Raw genomic sequence first — 18644 nt, 5'->3', positions numbered from 1 at the left:
TTTGATGAATCTTAAGTATTTAATAACACAAATTAAACAACATTATAAAACATGGTTCATTTTAAAGTTTCTGCAATACTGAAATTTTGTAAACCATTTTCATTTTGAATTTGACAAGTTTGATGACATAGTGATTAAATGGAACGCGACAAATGATTAGTGATAATGCCCTTTTCATTTAATACATTTAATGCTAGTTTCAAATATTCTGATTAGAATTGCAAACAGTATTTTCATTAACAGTTTAACCCCAGATTAGTGTTTGTTCAATTCGTATTAATCAGGTTAGATGAAACCAGCGACTTCAGCGATGTCAGATATGTGTGTCATAAAAAATAAAACAATTGATCTTATCTTCAATTATAACATACTGTAGAAGCCCACTCACATACCTAAGGAATCAATGATACAGTACATTACTACAACTACATGCAAATTACAACATTTTTTTTATTATTCTATAGATAAAAGAAGCACTGCAATTATTTCACAATTTTACTAAGATAAATGAAAGCATCATAACATTTTTTGTTAATATTTTTCAGCATCAAAGTAGTCAATTCTGGGTCTTCATTCTAAAAAAGAAAAAATAAAGACGCTCATTAGTTACAAAATACTGAAAGGGGTGAATTATTTAAATCAAGAATGTAAATAGTTACTGTTTAGGTTAAATTTAAAGAGGGATTTTACCATTCAAATATTTTATCTGTTTGCAGTATGCAGTGTATTCTTCTAAATAATGAATAAACTTCCCACTAATTGTAAATATTATAAAATAAATGTTTTACTCACATCTCTAATCCTCCTTCTCAGGCTCTGTTTGGGTCCCAAGAGCCTGAAATGATACAGGTACAGTATTTCTGGTGAGAGACTCTGTTGGTATTCTGACAGTCTGTATACAAATAATAATAATATCTATCTCCTTTACTAGCATCTCCACACACAGCATAGATAAACCATTACAAACGAAAACATTCAATATTTTTTAAAGACTTAGCTAAAACAAATCTACTCTGAGACAAAAATTATTATTAAATGAAAACAGCATACATAACTACTTCAAAGTATTCACTTACGCTTACATTTCTTTCAATAGAAGAAGTAACTATTATACCAGCAACATAAACATGTTGGTGCACTGTGTTTGCTCTAGTAAGACTCCTATTATGGGTCTCTAGGAGAAGTTTAAAAGTTTTTTTCAGCTGTATTGTGGGTGGCCTGTATGGTTAAATATAATAAATTGTAACAGAATCTTACTGGAAGCTGTGGTCCCACAATTGGCCCCATTGGTCCTGTATTTCCAAAGCCAAAGGGATACAGCTGAAGGGAAGATACAAGCATTAATAGGCATTTTTATCTCTTTTATAGTTGCACACATTTTTAATACTTTGGCAGAAGGAACTTTTAAGCTTACAATCTCAAGGCTTGGTCTGCCAGGCTGGGGGATGGACTGTTTAATAAATCCTCTGGAAGGCAAGAGCTGAAAATAATTAACACAAAAGTCAATATTTTTCATTAATGCTTTAGAGAGAATTACTATAAAAGTTTTAAAATACTGATACCCAGACTGCCCATCATTAAATAGCAGCTTATTCTTATTTATGGTTGCAGCAACGCGGACTTTATCTTTTTAGGATCATAGCACGGTGGAATTACAACCTGGACATGATTCTAGTCAATTTTAAATGTATTCCACTAAAATCTGATTTTAACACTAAAATACATAATTAGTTTATATTGAGCATCTTTTTCAGCAAGTACAGTACTTCAATAATTCTTATTGATACTCAATCGCAATAAATAAATAAAAAACATTATCTGAAACGTCTGCCACACATACATGCAGGTGATAATCACAAAATACATATGTGACCTTTTGGGGATGGGCAATTACATTTATCCAAATTTATCCACTCTATTTTGGGTGCGTTGGTGAGCAAGGTGTTTTTATTTTTAAGAATGACAAAGCATTAGCTTTGCATTCAAGGTTTAAAAAAGAATTCTGCCTTGAAGGGCTTTGAGCATGTTTAGAATAATTAAATATGAGCTTTATTTATTTAGCTATATTTAGAACTGTAATTCTTCCTTGACTGCATTTATAAATGTCTAAGTCTAAAATAAAAGTATTTGACAGGGACAAAATTATCTCGCCTTACTGGATGTGAATGAGTCTACGATCAGTGAGCATAATCTGGACTTTGTCTTGCTGTAAAATGTAATCATACTGACTTCTCTAGAAATGTATGGTGATTTGCTGTTTGAATCATCTGAAAATATGTTTTTTTTTACATGCACGTTTTGAATAATGAAGCAACGGACTGCAGTTAAAGATGGATGAGCTGGAATGCAAGAAGGAGAGGAGAGAATCTCCATTCACTCCGGACATTCAAAGGCTCTAGAAGGGATGAGGCACTATGTAATTCAAGTTGCGGTGCTCTGACATGTTTCATTTTTCTAGGTCTTGGTTGTAATTCCACAAGGAATTGCACAAGGATGCAAATGCATGAGGGGGTAACCTCCATGGATTTAGTGAAATCCTTAAAAAAGTACACAATTCACTTGTCCCTTACACACGTCTCCATAAAAAACAACCAACCCATCAAAAGCCAAGAAAACAAGCTCTGACTTACTGATCCAGGTTGCTGCTGAGCCCCATATGGGACAATCTGTAACACACACAGAAATGGAATTTCAGCAAAACAAAATCAAATACTCAAAAGAAGGAATGAGGTGTCCTTAACAGGAAAGACTTACGATTTCAAAGCTCGCTCGTCTTGCAGGGCCAACTGATTGTTCACCTCCTTGCACAAAATCGGGGATTTGCTAAAAATAAGCACAAAAACATGCAGGTCATTAGTAACTTCAGGGAACAAAAAATATTAATTACTTGCAGAGCTTTGAAATACTAGTACACGTGCATAATAACATTTAATGAATGGATAAGCTAGTTTAATGTAATCAGAATCATACTGCTCAAAGGGAGCAGCTACAGGAATATGCAGCATAACAACAGTACAAATTCTCTCAGAGAGTACAAAATCGACAACTGGACAATGTATGATGAGGCTGGCCATCTCTAGTCCAGGAGATCCTCCGTCCAACTGCTGTCACAGGTCACCCTTGAGTTATCAATTCGTAAAGACCTGGAGCATGTGAGTTTTAATCAATTTAGCATGTCAGTTGTTTTGAGTGCGTTAGTAGGTACTGTAACTGTGGTACTTGAGAGTTACAGGGTGTTTATATTTGCATTTCAAATGAAACAACTTTAATACATGTGCAAAGCCCCTGCTTAAGGCGTCTGAACAAAAGCATTTTAAGTGTGTACAAACCGATGACCTAAGAGAGACCCATTAAGCCTGTGGCACTGTGGCACTGTAGGACAGGGGTTGGCTAGTCCAATCCATGCCATCAGTAAATTAAAGGAAACTTGTCCATTCTTCAAAGGCGATGACCGAGCAGTGGGCCTGTATTCACCAATATAAGGGAAACCGAAGTGATGCAGCACTCTACTGTTCACGTATATGTGTGTGTGAATGAATTTCAGATGTTTGCTGTGTGATGGCATGATGATTTAAAATGTGGTTCTGTTTTGAAGGCTAATACCAATTCCTGCTCACCTGCTGGGGCTCTTGCAGTATCTGAGGTGCCATCAGTGCTGGATTATAGTCATAATACAACTGGGCCATCTGCATGCACAAGAAAGGATTCAGAAGCGTTTGAAGGCTGAGGCCTCTGTCTCATCTTTGTACACTGGATTTTATATTAACTACTAAAAAGTAAACTCAAAAAGTACCACTCATCTTTAACTTCAGATATATCATCGCTTCATTAATGCAGTATTACTTAAAATAAACCCAGAGGGAGACTGAACCAAATTTACAGTCCCAGTGGGACTCGGTGTTTAGGAAATCTGTTTTGAGATTTCTTGATTTTCATGTGCATTCACTTAATTTTGTTTTTTTCTCTCCTATCTATGATTAATCGAACATCTTTCATTAAATGAGTTATGTCATGTAGTCACAATTAATAAATAAAGCATATTCGTAATAATAATAAGTGCACCATTTGTTAGGAGTTCTGTATTATCACGTACTGTAAGCCCATTTAATGCATTTTTGTTATACTTACAGGAATGGCCAAAGTGGAGCCAATGAGACATGCTAGCAGAAGTACAGCCTTCATTTTTTCTGTTAGTGAACCTGCCAGAGATAACCACAGATCACAGAGCTATTTTACCCTTCTTGAGGAGCATGGTTAACATGGAAACATCTGTGCTGAGAAATTTGAGTTTCAGCTATCAGAAGAAGCAAACATTGCTTTATACCTGGCTATCATAATTCTGCTAGTATACTAAGATGTATTAGAACTGATGCTATTCCATATACTGTTTTATTTGATAAAATAGAGTAAGTCAGCATTTGTAGCCCAACTCTCTAAAAGACTGCAGATACCAGAAAGTACTGTTGAGAAAAAAACAGAAAAAAAACAGCAAGGTTCGAAACAAAAGGAGGGGAATTACATTTTAATTTAAATTAATAAATTCACCTGTCATAAATACAAAGTGAAGTCTTACATATATAATATATATAAATAAATGATTTAGCATTGCTTAAGGTAAGAACTGCTGGGAGAGAGCAAAAGGTTAGCATACAGTACCTTCCACGAGGTTTGAGCAGAAAACTGCGGTGGTTTAAAACTTCAAGAAAACCTCTACCTATTTATATGCTTCAAGTTCAAGGCAAAAAAAAAAGAATCTACACACTGCAAGATCTGGGGAGCAGCCAGTTGGATATTTTTATGCAGAAGCAGTCTTCACTGCACTCTATCTATTCATTATGTTCTATGCAAAGTAATGCGCTGTTCATAATTATGTATCATGATACTTTTATAAATCTGTCTTACTGACTTCCTTTATTATCATCATTATTATTTTGCAAATACAGCCAAAAAGGTTTATTTCACACCTCAGTAATTGTGAATGCAGAGTTAAAACTGTTGATGCAGATGCAGACAACATACAATTGAGTAAAGACATCAAGAATCTGGGAAATGAATCATCTGTGATTATTATTTCAACTGCTACTCTCTTACAAAAATACGGACATGACTGTAATAAATACCATGGCTTCATGGCAGTAATTTGGATACTCTCATTAATTGTTAAAGTATACTATTAAAGTTAAAGTTTTCCTACAGTGCATAGTATTTGTACCTCAGATGCGTGGTACAGTTGTATTTCACAGTTGGTACAGTTGTATTTTTTCTGGTTCTACATAAAGGTATGCTCCTAGTACTACAGTCCTTGTAATCACAAAATGTTATGTTTGCAAATTATTGTAAATACATTTTTTGTCTTGTAAAGATTGCTGCACTGTTTGCTACTTTTTTTTACCATACGAAGGAACATGAGCCATTAAGTGTTCTGCTTGCATCCTTTGACAAAAAGTAATAATCACTTCTGTGACTGTTAACTTTTATATTGTGCTTGTTTTCCATATTTATATTAAAATCTCCTTTATTAATATATTCACACCCACTGGGTTATCGCAGTATAACTGCAGCATTATGTTCAATTAAACAAACTTACGGTATGTATGTAAATCCCTCTCCATATCTTTTAAGATGAGGTCACAAAATTAACTTATGATTCTTATTAGAATGTAAGATTTTTGTCTTTAGTTGTAAATACCTTTTACGGATATAGTTTTATACCTTTTTTGTCCATGTAAGAATAAAATTTACAGAATAAATGGACAACTTCATGCAAAGGCTTTGGAAGATAAAGGTGTACATTTAGGGTATATAAGTAAAAGTTAACATACAAGTCTTCTTTAGAATTGCTGCTCCTCTGATCTGTTATTATAGTGGAAAATTGATATTGAAGATGGCAAGTTCAGAGAAATGATCGCTTGTGATACTAGAACTGTAATGTTAGCAGGACAATAAGAAAATTGATGAGCTGGTTGAACTCGATTTAGGTGAAAGCAGAACAGCATACTTTCAACTCTTTATTTTACATTTTCTCATTTGGCAGAATATAATGCTGCAAATGGTTATGTCTCTACTGAGGCAGCTATTTTGTAAACGCAAGCATTTTATAAATTGCAACAATGCAATTTAAATGTGTTTTTTTTCCTGGATGGATCATTTTATCGTGTTCAAATTGGGTGGTATTACACTGAAGGTGATTTCCTTATCACAGTACTTAAGTACACATCTTTTATGGTCTTAATTAAAGTTTCCACCAAGGAAAAAATGCTGAAGTTAAGGGAAAGATGAACTTGATGATAATATAAACTGACACAGACCCTTCCTTTGTGAGTCAAGAAACAGACTGAGTTCTACCGACTCCCTGTGCTGTTTAAAGATGGAAATGCCCAATACTGGGTTAGTGGAAACTATCAGTTTGCACCATTTAGCTGACTTGGCACATTTAGAGTACACCGAGAAGTAGACATGGGTTTGGCATTTTTTAAAATAAACTTTGATTTAAAAAATCATAGAACCAGAATGGGAATTCAATGTTTATTGAATTTTTATCTTTTTTAACAGAATTTTTTTAACAGAAAGGAGCTAAAACGAAGGCTGTGTTTTGTGTACATAGGAATATACTGAGAGGAAATAAATGAGAATGAAAAGTAAACATTTACAGAATATTTTGATGGTCAGCATTATTTCTGAATTGCTAAGAGGTCAGTAAAAAACACAACTTAATTTGCTGAGTTCATGTAATGCCACTTTTGAGGATGTCATGGTGTACCTTCATTGTGCACATTCTAACTGTAGTACGGTCTATAATGCCACCATTTCATCATTCACCTATATAATGTTACTACTGACACCTGGAGAGGAACTATGCATCAGGGTAAATGAACATTGGAAAGCTGCAGTAATAAGTTGCACATAGTTTTATTGTCCATTCAGCAGCCAATTTGCCTCTGTTCTGCTTTGCTGGGACAAGTGATACGGTAGTGTTATCGATTGTATGCCTTCTGGTAGCTCAAACGCCACCGCATAACAAGACAATTGTTGAACACACACCCAAAGCCACGGCAAATGCTTGCAGCAGAATTTGAAACAAGATAGGCAGTGGCAGAACACACCACTCTTTTCTGAGTTTCTGCGCTAGCTGGTTCTGCATCTATTGACAACAAGGAGATGGATTTTCACAGTGTTATGTTGTTGAACAGGATCAGTCTGAAAGAGTGCAGGCTGTGGTTTTTCACACCTGCAATTTCCGATGATAAACTGAAACAAACAAAGATTTTGTCAAATGAACCTTCAGGAAATCATATAACATATTTCATTCACAGAATGCTCTTTTAGGTGCACAAGAGTGTTATACACAATACAGTTTTTTTGCTGTGTGGGTCACATGGTGCATTTGCGTTTAGACTATAGTCTACAGCTATAGTATTTAAATAATACTGTACATGGTGTACTGTATCTGCCAATAGATCAAACGCAAGTCTGTATGCAGTGTGATGATAAGAATTGGGATTGAGAATGATGGTGCACAAGGTCTGCAAAAATGTTCCTCTATTTAATATGCAATGCTTAGATGCCATCTCTGACAATGATGGATGGGCTTTTTCTTGGTAAGGACAGGCATTATCTCATTGGATATATGACGGATTGTGTGGATGTTGATCTTACTGTAACAGCTGTTGGAACATGTTGAAAGGACAAACTTTTCAAAGTCTCAAAATCTATGCACATCCTTCAGTGTTTGACTTGATACATGTCAGTGCTAGTGTCCTTTTGCAGCTAACCATTGTTTCCACTGACCATTATTGAAGGTCCATCGTTCTCTCCAGGTCCTGGTAATAACATTTTATGGCCCCTGGCTTGTTTCTGTCTTGATAGGTTTTTTTCTCATTTCTAATTTGCCAGCAACTACTGTATATCACTCTGCAACTCACAACTGGCAACCCACTGAAGCAAAGCCGGTGTTGGCCTGGCCATCACCTGGATGGGAGACCTCCTGGGAAAAACTAAGGTAACCGCTGGAAGAGGTGTTAGTGGGGCCAGTAGGGGGAGGTTACCCTGTGTTCTGTGTGGGTCCTGTCACGGACGTCCAAAGGGACTACCCGTGGGCAGCAGGAGAGTGGAAAAAGACCCATATGCGTAGCGGCGAGACGGGAAAAAGGCCCGGGCTCATAGTGCAAAGAGTTCAGGAACGCCGTATAGAAACCTATACCCTCAGGTAGCGGACGTGGGGCGACCTGGTGCTAGGCGGGTCTCAGGACATCCGAATGTTAATGCTGAGCCAGGACAGAGTGCAAGACCCGGAAATACTGTATATAGGCCAAGGGAAAGAGAGGGACCGGAAGGACAGCAGGCAGGAAACTAGGGACAGGACAGAGAAGGAGCGCCCTCTGGCTGCAGAGGTCATGACAGGTCCTAATGCCCCAGTACAGTGATGGGGACACTATACTGTACAAATACACTGTCCTTTCATAAAACTGAGGGTCCAGACTCTCTGTGATCATTCAAAATCCCAGGGCCTTTCTTGAAAAGAGTAGGGGTGTTACCCGAGAGTCCTGGCCAAATGTCCCTCTGGCTCTTACCAATCATGGCTTCCAAATAATCCTCATCTATCAAATGGCTTCGTTGCTCTACTCTCCTATGCACTGATAGCTGATGTGTGATGAGCTGACTGACGCACTCTGGCTGCTGTCGCATCATCCAGGTGGGGCTGCACACTGGTGGTGGTAGAGGGGATCCCCAGTCCCTGTAAAGCGCTTTGAGTGGAGTGTCCAGGAAAGCGTTATGTAAGTGTAAGGAATTTTCAATTTCAGGTGAATCTTCTTGTGAGCCTGAAATAAATGTATCCCGAGCCAGCAGCCACTAAAGTGTATCCTCTTTAAATAAGAAAACCATGCTTTAAAAATGATTTTTGGGGTGACCCGGTAGGGCAGTGGTTAGCATTTCCAACTGAATTGGAAGAAATGGTTAAAATTCACATGGGTGGTAACATTGCTGTCTCTCTTAAAACGTGATTTTCTTTGGGAAACTATTGATGAGAACTAAACCAAACGGTACACATGATCTTCCCTGTGGGAGATGTTGTTCAGTGTCCAGTGGCGGGTTGATGTTCTGGGCGTGGCTGTAACAGCCATTTATTGGATACTTTGGGTTTAGGTCATGATGTATCTTTTTATGGTGTCCGTACTCTTGCTATTGTGACCAGCAATACTGGCTTTTAAACCTTCCAGGCTGGACTGTTCACTGATGCAAATACCAATTTGCATCAGGCTGTCTGAATTGAAACATCATCAGCAATTGCCTTTAGTGATCAACAGAGGCATATGCCTGGTGTGAGTAATCTCTTATGATAATGCATTCAGCAGCCTTCTTTTCCTTAATTTAACAAGCTGGGTACCCAAACTATTGAATAATTATTGTGTATATTTTTGGGTTCAACAATATTTCATTGTACACAACATTCAGTATGTCCATATACTGTACCATATTTAAGTAGGTTTTAGCTGGGCTGGATGAAAGGCCTGCTAAATGTTATTAAATTAACATGAGCAGTCTACATGTTTGTCTTCCATTAGGGTGCAAATGATACGAATAGGTATGGAATGTTTGTCATTCATAACTTGGGAATAATTGGTTTAAAGGAAACTTGTTGTTGCTGAAATACAAAGCATGCTTCTGATTAAATATGATTTGATGCAATTTTTCATTCTGGTCATTGAACTCAGTGACTTATGCATTTAATTCACAAAAATACTACCGAAAATAGAGAAGTATTGCATTATATATATTTTATTAAAGACATAATAAAAAGTACATGAAATACCTAAGCACACAATTATCAGACCATTTTCTCTCCACATAGCAACTCCATTTAGGATGAACTACTTTTTAGGATGTCATTATTCTGTAAAAACAATTATGGAAATTACAGGAAAAAATGAAGTGCGAAGTTTTTGTTTAAACCGATGTTCGCAGCAAAGGCAGGTGCCTCAGCTTTGCCGATGTAGAGGGGGTTGTCACACTGTTCATACTTCTGCTTCCCTGGGTGAAAAAAACAAAACTGTTTATAAATCCCATAAAACAGAATTATAGCTGTGGTGTGTTCTGTTAAGTATGTGCCGGACTGCATACATCTCAGAGAAGGCTTTAAATACGTCTTATATATTAACAGAATATGACTTTGAGGTGCAGATGAAATAGTTTTTACTTCTGTAACAGTGTGGGAGTGGGTGGCTCCGCGGCAGGCACCGGTAAAACGTCAACACCCCTAACTGAGGGACGGAAGCACCGGTGTGAGATTAGCAGGGACCACAAATAACACAAAAAATGGAACAAAAAGGCCAAAAGAAAGGTGTACTGCTGTGCTTCGCGACCTCCAGCCTGGGCTTACCCTGTTGAACGGGGTCCAGCCGGGTAGAGCAGGGCGCGTAAGGCAAAAACAAAACTTGGGACAGGCAAAAATTAAAAGAAAACCTTACGTGGGTGCAATCCCCTCCGGGACTGTTGTAAATAACTCCCCCTTCTGGGGGTGTCCCTGCTCGTCCCTTCGTGGGGTATCCAGTGTGCCCTGTATAGGACCTGCACAGCTGTGGCTGGGATAGCTGTGACTACAAAGGTGAGGCGTCACCCTTCCTCCAGGGCTCCGCCCCCATACTGGGCACGCCCCCACGTGACGCCACACTTCACTCAAAGTAACTCCTGTTCCAATGTAGCCACCAGAGAACCAAAAATTGTCTTGTCTTAGCATATCAAATCCAGCACGTTTATAACACGTTAACATCCATAATGGTTGCATCTATGGATGTGCAAATGAAGTTGGTCCCCAATATATTCTTGTAGACTTGGGATGACAGCTCTAGATCAATGTTATCATTTATTAGTGTTGTTGTCATAATAATATAATAATTACCTTTTTGAATTCTGTGAAACAGACACAATTGTAAATGCATCATTAGCAAGAATGCTTACCTTATGATTCTTTTCATATGGTCTATTAATATCCCATATAAAATGGGTACATCTGCAAGAGAGAAATATAAAATATGTATAAGCCTGGAGAATTATGGAGAACATGTAGAGTCAAAAATAGTCAGATATTTTCTGTTCTTACAGGTTGCTGTGCTTGTGGTGGGTAGCCAAATGGATAAAGCTGCAAAAACAGGGAATGGATATTATTGATTATTATATACACCGTATACACTGTTTATATAAAATAGTGTTGACTGGTATGACGAGTTACAGTTGTATATTGGTGCAAAACCATTTAGAGATAAAAACTGCTGGTATTTTAGAGAATTTACCTTTTGTGGAATTTTATATAGTTTCAGATAGTACCCAAAATACTGTATATCTCCAGTAATGGACAACAACCTGTCAGCTGAAGGCAGTTTTACAAACAAATAAACCTCTTCTTTTGCGTAATTCTAAATATGTTGTTCCTGCTGTCTTCAGTTATTCATGTGAAATAATAACTGAAAAGTTTAGATTATATTGAGCAACCCATTGGCCCTTGAAAGTATTGCTCTGACTTTGTCTCATTGCATGATTATCAGTTGGTTGTTGAAGGTTCTGTTGTAACATTGAAGAAGATACTTCCTCTTAACTGCTACAGTAAAATACCCAGCTACATAGAATGGTATGAATTTAAGTAGCTTTGGATAAAAAGCCCAAATTAATATTTAACAAATTCTTGGCAACACTATCCTAGCACTAATTCTAACCGCTGAAACCAACCGAACATTATACTTTAGTTCACAATAGTTCATAGCTGATGAAAAACAGCATGCAGAGTCTTGTTTTAAAAAAATCTATTTATCTCTTAAAACCACTACTTTTTATCCTTCAGGCTAAGAATCAATAGGAAAAAAAATCTTACAATTTCAAGACTCATTCTCCCTGGGTACTGAGGCATCATGGGGTTAGAGAATCCAACAGAAGGCAACATCTACAAAACAAAATAAATAGAGTGTGTGTTAAAGCTACTGTATGAATTTATTGTATTCAGTTCTACTGTGCTACTGTTTGTAAAACCTCATTAAGTAAAAATGTACATTCCTACCTGCTGGGGATATCCCATAGGCATCACCTGAAAGGTGAAAAAACAAAGAGAATCAAAAAGTATTAGAACTGAAGAGTGCTAGGAATGTAGTCACTAAAGCTAACACAAAGCCATTGCTATCTGCCTGCCTATCATGGAAAGGAAAATGAATTAACATGCTCTCGGATACCAATTCCCTCAGCTTTGTGAAAAGCTCATTTCAAAGACCTAGTTCATTGAACTTTGTTCCCATCCTTCAACTTGATTGCCACCTCTTAAAACATAACAAACCTGAAAGATGTTCCTTTTAAGATATCTGTCTATATATTATATAATCTTAAAAGACTTTGCCCCCTTACGTTCTTTTTCATAACTGCTTAAAGAAAGAGGTCTACTAAAAGAATATTTTTTTATTGGGTTTAATGACCCAATATCAAGGAGAAGTCATGGCACTGTCATATCAAGAACCCATGGATACCAGCACAGGCCAGTCTGTATATACTCCTTAACATTATAATGGTTGGCCAGATCCAACTAAGAAGAAAACGTGCTCTGTCTCTCCACTGCTGCTGGATGGCTAAGGAGTTTGTTGTACAATTCTCCAACCGATTCTTTGTTTTTATGATGACAGCTAGTAGAAAAACATTAGTACTGTGCCACTCTAAAGATTTGTCTATCGCCTGTGTTCTGTCCCATGTAACACACTCCCAAATACATCATGTTGCTATTGACAAGACTCACAAATGGTAACACATTATTATTTTTGCTTAATCTACAGTATACAAAACAAATGGTAGTGTGCCGTGACCTAAATAGACACTTCATAAATATTCAGCTTTATTTTCGATGAGAAATTGACAAACACGTACTTGACAATAGCTGGATATCTAAGGACCTTCTATGGGCCCTCTATACTAGACAGAGTCTTGAAGAAATCTGATCACTCACTACATCTACATCAAGGTTAGCGGCAGCTCCGCGTCCTTGTGTCGGAGATGAAGGTGCAAAGGGTGCTGGATGCTGAGGGTGAGAAGGACAAATCAGTGAACTTACAGCTGCAGAGTTTGGACTCAATCTAACTAATATGAAAAATATGACAGATATTTAAAATCATGGACTGTAGTGAAGCAGAACTCGTGTACTGTTTTGAACTCTTTAAGATGTGCACGAGATGACATTTCTTAATGTTGTGGTCACATATTTAGCCATTTTGCTTCTGTCTGTTACTGTAGGTAAAACAATCTGGCAGCAAATAATGACTAAACGTGTATTTTAGCTGTGTAGAAAATAACTCATCATGTCAAATCTAGAAGTCAGATTAGAATTGAAGTTTCATTTATTCAGCTCAGTTAGAAAAGCAGATAAAAGTTCCTTCACCTGTATATTTCCGATCAAATCACTCCACAAACTAATAGGTTTGTTGTACCATTCTCCAACTGATTCTTTGTTTTTCGATGATAGCTAGTATAAAAACATTAGTACTGTGGCATTCTAAGGATTTGTCTGTTAATTTCATTCTGTCCCATGTAACACACTCCCAGATACATAATGTTGTTCATTACAACACTCACAAATAGTAACACATTATTACCTCTTCTTTATCTATACAAAAAACTGTAACTGTGTACTGCTGTGACCTAAATATGTACTTATAAAATCATTTCACAAATATTAATCTGTATTTTCCTATGAGGAATCAACAAACCCGCTAGCAGGATATCTAAGGACCTTCTACACTATGTGAAGTTTTGATCAGATCACTCACTACATCCATATCAAGGATAACAGGAGCTCCGAGTCCTTGTGTCCGAGATGAAGGTGGGTAGGGTAGAGGCTGTTGAGGGTGAGAAGGAGAAATGACTGAATTCACTGCTGCACAGTTTGGATTCTTAATATTAGACTAAATACCATGAAACACATGAAACACACACTGACAGATATTTAAAATCATGTACTGCAGTGAAGTGAAGATCATGTACTGTACTGTTCTGAACTGTTTAAAACAGTATATTTCTTAATGTTGTGGTCGTGTGTTTTGCCAATATTTTTCTGTCTGATGGGTAACAAAATCTGGCAGCAAACAATTATTAAACTTGTCATGTATCTCTGAAGAAAATATCTTTTCTACAAATAAATCTAGAGGTTGGACTAGAATTTATGAACTCAGCTCAATAAGCAAGGCAGATAATATTTCCTTCACTTGCATAGTTCCAATCAAAATACTCCACAAACTCTACTGTTGAAGCACATACTGCTCCAATTTTTATTTTAAAATTATAAAACTGATGAAAAACAATCCTTAAGATTTTTAGTTTTTTTTTTCTTTAATGAGATTTGGACATGATTGCTTGTTCTATTTCAGTAATAAGAATTGTATATATGATTTTTTACACATTCATTTACTTATTAGCTTTTTTTGTGCAGGTTTGTGTTTGATTTAAGAATGATGTAATCTCCCTACAACACAAATTCTTACTTGTGTGTAAATACACTGGCTTTAAGTTTCTTACCTTTGATCCCACATTGCCAAATGGACTCAACTATAAAACAAAAATTAAAGAAAATTTTTCACACCGGGCATGAGAAATGATCTTAAACATACACAGTGAAACAGGGCACAGATGTAAACTATGTGTAAGTTCTATTAAAATCAGGAAGAGGAGGCTCTTCTTTGCCAAGAGGGTTGTAGCAGTAAGGGACAAACTACTACTAATTTAAAATTAAAATTGGGTTACGTTTGCTGTTATATGTGTTCCATTCTTTACTGTGCATTTTTTTAGAGCTACAGTATGTTGTCCATTTATGTACTTATACTGTATATATAGAGTAATCATCAAGAGTTTCAAATCCCAAAAATAAGATGACAAAAATCTTATTTATATTATATACATTATACATACTGTAAGTGAAGAAAATGCATGAATCTCTGTTAGGCCCAAAGTTGTTCCTTTGAACCAATTGTTTTGTATCTTATATTTAAAAGCCATACTTACAGGAAATGCCAGGGTTGTCCCAAGAAGGCACACAAGCACTGCTACAGACTGCATGATGTTAGCCTAAGGAGCAAAAGAGAGAACATTCATTTCTTCTCAGACAAACAGATGTGCCATGAAATCTGCATACTGGAAAAGTGATGAACTTAGCAGACTCCAATAATGATAAAGCAAAAGAATAAAACATAACAGTTTAAAAAGGGACGAAAGATCTTTTATTATGGTGGAATGTGTCTGCTTTGTAGGTTTTGGGTTTTCAGTTCATCTACTTTAAAGATCTCCATGGCTACGCACCACCTAAGACTTGCAACAGCTACTGTAACAGTTGCAAGTCAAATCTAACCCGAGGCCCTATTGCCTGGAGAGAGGAAATGTAAAGAAACACAACTGGGAATTCAGGAGTTCCAGAGACTGAACTTTGAAATGAGCAGGTAGAAATCCAGTAGTACATTTATGAAAAACGTACTGAAGAACAAAATATGGTCAAGAAACATGGACTAAAATTGCAGGTGTTAGAATGTTAGTTGAAATAACGAGAGCAGGCATATACAGTAGTTAGAAAAATATCAGTGTCATGAATAGAAGTGCTAAAAAAATACAATTTCAGATTTTTAAAGCTATGCTTATTTTTCATGCAAAGTCTAATAGGTTGACTTCCAAAAATAAATTCTGTATTGCATATTTGATCTAAACTCTACATGCTATGCAACGATAGGTATGTAAATATTGCACTCTTAGAGAAAAATTGGAAGTTTATTTTGCTCTTGAATGTCCGTTTTTATAAATCTCCCTGCAACTTAATTACAAATACTGTAATTTTGGTTATAGTGGTAATTTATAAATCGACTGACAATTTAGAAAACTTTTGTTAGTTTTCACTTCATGCCATAGTGTATATTTTTTTACCAGGTAACTTTATAGAAACTGGAACACCACCTGATCTTAGGATCGCTTGACCACTATGAAATGGTGTTTGGTACGAGGTACATGTGAAGTGCCTTTCGTTTTGAACTTCTAATGAATGCTGTAAAGTCACATCTCTCATATTTATGGATAATTATACAAATAAAAGAGATCAATAAATCGGTAAATGAAATGCTAGCAGTTATTAGACCTAACCATTGGGGAATTGAATGAAAAAAATTAAAAAAATGTTCATTACTTTACCTTTCCTAGATGACTGGTGCTTAGATGTGGCAGAGAGATGTCTTTCCTGTTTCTCTGTTCTCTGCACTCTCCAGCGTCCATATTTAAACCCTGCTTCACTTGGACAGCAACCAATTGGAGCACAACAGGGCTCCAGCAAAACCTAAACTGTAATGCCAAGCAGTTTAATTTTATTTAAAATTAAAGCATAGATTTTATGTAATTGTATAGCATTAGATGATGCTTACAGCAGGAAAAAGGAAAGCGATATAAAGCAGTTTTAATATTTATTATGGTTAATTTCATGAGTTCAAGTCTAAGTGGCAACCAGAAAGCTGATTGTTAATTTTCTAATTTTAAATCAAAGTTTATTGTTTCAGTTGATAAATAATATTTGTTGTTTGTTGCTTGGTGTAGAGATTATACATCAACTCCTAAATTACAGCTGACATATGCACATAATGCGTCTTGCAGAAAGGGTATTTATCCTTCATGCAAATAAGATTCAGGTGTTTAAGGCATTTCCTGGATATTTTAAAGTGTATCTTGGAGGCAGACACTTGTTTTGGCTAATTGAAGATTGTGTTAAGTAGTTGTAAAATGGCACTTTAAAAAATTATAGAGAAAAGATTTCTCTTTCCGTTTCTGCTGACTGTATGCTATATTAACTGTGCTTCATTCTGCACACTTTTGTGTCAGTAAATATCCTTAGCCAAATGAAGTATGTTAAATAACTAATATACCTTAAGAAATAAATGTTTTCTCATCTTGCTGATTCCTTTATCCAAGGCAACATCATTCACAACACAATTACAGTATATTGTTTGTGGGATGCTTTGAGCACCTTTGTGACTCACCTGGAGGATTAATTTTTGATGTTCAGTACAGCTAGTACTTTTATCTCTCCATGTTTAGGTTGTGTGATGGGAAGGGTGGTATTTTAGCAAAATAGTGGTCACTTAGGGGGCAAAAGTTTTAAAACAGTATCAAAAGCATGCTTGTGACAAATGTGAAGCCTTTAGGAAGGGGAGCAGATTTGACAAGGTTTATTCGACACGAAAGCCTGAGCTATTCTACTGTATATTGTGGATGGTAACCTCAGCAAAGGAAGCTGACAGGATGGCCTGGCAACAAAAGTGTGATTTTTTTCCAGGAGATTCAACACTCATCTCTGGATATTCTATGTTATAGAAGCACTAGAAGTGTGAGTGGAGGCTCAAGAAACTGTGGTGGAAGACACATCAACGATGATTGTTTCTTGAGAAACTCCAGTGCGCACTTTATGTTAAAGATGGAGTTAATCAGTAACAGATAAATACTTAACTTAAGAAAGAACTCAGGAAAAAGGTGCTTTTGTTCTAACTCATGTAGGAGAGCAGTGCTGGTAGGTTGTGATGCAATGGAACATTTGCTCAATACTGTACACACACACTGAATAACTGACTAAGAAGATTGTACAGATCTAATGTTTGCAGACAACTGGTTTTAAAGACAAATGGGATGAAGAGAAGAGAAAGAGTGGATGAGGAAAGTAGGAGACTGTGTGGGAATGTGCCATCAGATGCCCAGCAGGAAGATTCCCAGTTCTGCATCGATGAGCATGGGCACAAAATTAGTCAAGGGATTAGAAGCAGGTGTGGGCTGAGTGAGAGAGACAGACCAGGAGATTGAAGTTATACAGCCAGTGAAATGCCCCCTAATAGTACAGCAGAAGGGAAGAAGAGAAAATGCAAGGTAATCAAGGAAACTGTAGCAAACATAAAGAAACTGGTTTTAAGAGAAAGGGAGAAGATCGAAATGTTTCAGTATTTCAAAAAACAATGAAGTCGAATCTTACGTACAAGATGGTAGAATAAGAGAATCAACCAGGCTAGTTTTGAGCTGATTTTTGGCATGCAAGTGCAAGTTAGATATTACTGAAGAAATGTCAGTTATTAAAGGGGAGAGATATAACTTCCTGGTTTACTCGAAAAAGTGCACTGCTGTACAGGCATCTTAGGCAATTTATTCACAACCAGGATTTACAATGTGTTTTACGAACATCAATAATATACAGTACTAAAAGTCTCTACCTGTGTCTTCTTATATTATAACTTACTACTTGCTAAATTATACTTTGATGTACACCTTAGTCTGGGTGAAAAGAATCCAAGCCTGTTATTTAGCAAACTTTAATTCCCATTGATCAGAATCTTCAAAAACTTAATATCAACAATTCGTAGTGAAGTACTCACAAGCATCCATTATGAAGTGTTGAAGTACCTAATCCATCTCATTTTCCAATCATACTCATTGTCAGGTGTTCCTTGTCATTAATATAACTGGAAACAATTTATAATACTGGTAAGCAATCTAGCAATACTAATTTGTTGAGGTGTTAGCTGTCTCATCATGTTGGTACTGTATACGTAAAAACTGTACTGAGGAAAATAAATGTTGATATTAACAACAGCTCAAGAAGGCCCTAATATTACCAGTAT

The 18644-nt window shown here is 36.5% G+C and overlaps 2 protein-coding genes across 3 annotated transcripts; both read right to left on the bottom strand.

Moving 5' to 3' along the window:
• LOC148677599 (uncharacterized) lies at positions 1-4764 on the bottom strand. Of its 2 annotated transcripts, XM_088599124.1 has the most exons (9): positions 4657-4764; positions 4129-4199; positions 3618-3686; positions 2755-2823; positions 2631-2666; positions 1415-1480; positions 1258-1320; positions 793-835; positions 1-575 (listed from the first exon to the last, which is right to left on the bottom strand). In XM_088599124.1, the coding sequence occupies exons 2-8, from the start codon at positions 4180-4182 to the stop codon at positions 797-799; spliced, it is 396 nt and encodes a 131-aa protein (XP_088455250.1). In that variant the 5' UTR covers positions 4183-4199; positions 4657-4764; the 3' UTR covers positions 1-575; positions 793-796. The 2 variants fall into 2 exon arrangements, with proteins under 2 accessions (XP_088455250.1, XP_088455331.1); XM_088599205.1 differs by lacking the exon at positions 3618-3686.
• A 4995-nt stretch (positions 4765-9759) lies between these two features.
• LOC148677598 (uncharacterized) lies at positions 9760-16303 on the bottom strand. The gene is made up of 10 exons (XM_088599000.1): positions 16186-16303; positions 15019-15081; positions 14536-14565; positions 13791-13859; positions 12974-13045; positions 12047-12073; positions 11864-11932; positions 11099-11137; positions 10957-11008; positions 9760-10029 (listed from the first exon to the last, which is right to left on the bottom strand). The coding sequence occupies exons 1-9, from the start codon at positions 16264-16266 to the stop codon at positions 10982-10984; spliced, it is 477 nt and encodes a 158-aa protein (XP_088455126.1). The 5' UTR covers positions 16267-16303; the 3' UTR covers positions 9760-10029; positions 10957-10981.
• Positions 16304-18644: the final 2341 nt, after the last annotated feature.

This window comes from Lepisosteus platostomus, chromosome 1 (genome assembly GCF_059453375.1).
Source record: "Lepisosteus platostomus isolate fLepPlt1 chromosome 1, fLepPlt1.hap1, whole genome shotgun sequence".
Taxonomy (NCBI): domain Eukaryota; kingdom Metazoa; phylum Chordata; class Actinopteri; order Semionotiformes; family Lepisosteidae; genus Lepisosteus; species Lepisosteus platostomus.
This window is presented reverse-complemented; position numbering and strand designations above follow the sequence as displayed.

Bases quoted from the DNA above. Each gene is read 5' to 3' on its own strand.
- LOC148677599 (XM_088599124.1), bottom strand. From the start codon at position 4,182: ATGAAGGCTGTACTTCTGCTAGCATGTCTCATTGGCTCCACTTTGGCC. The intron at 2,824-3,617 runs GTGAGCAGGAAT...GCTTATTTTTAG, and splicing joins TACTGCAAGAGCCCCAGCAG to CAAATCCCCGATTTTGTGCA. The intron at 836-1,257 runs GTAAGATTCTGT...GTATCATTTCAG, and splicing joins TTGTGGGACCACAGCTTCCA to GCTCTTGGGACCCAAACAGA.
- LOC148677598 (XM_088599000.1), bottom strand. From the start codon at position 16,266: ATGGACGCTGGAGAGTGCAGAGAACAGAGAAACAGGAAAGACATCTCT. The intron at 14,566-15,018 runs GTAAGTATGGCT...TTTGTTTTATAG, and splicing joins GGACAACCCTGGCATTTCCT to TTGAGTCCATTTGGCAATGT. The intron at 13,860-14,535 runs GTAAGAAACTTA...CACCCTCAACAG, and splicing joins TTGGCAATGTGGGATCAAAG to CCTCTACCCTACCCACCTTC.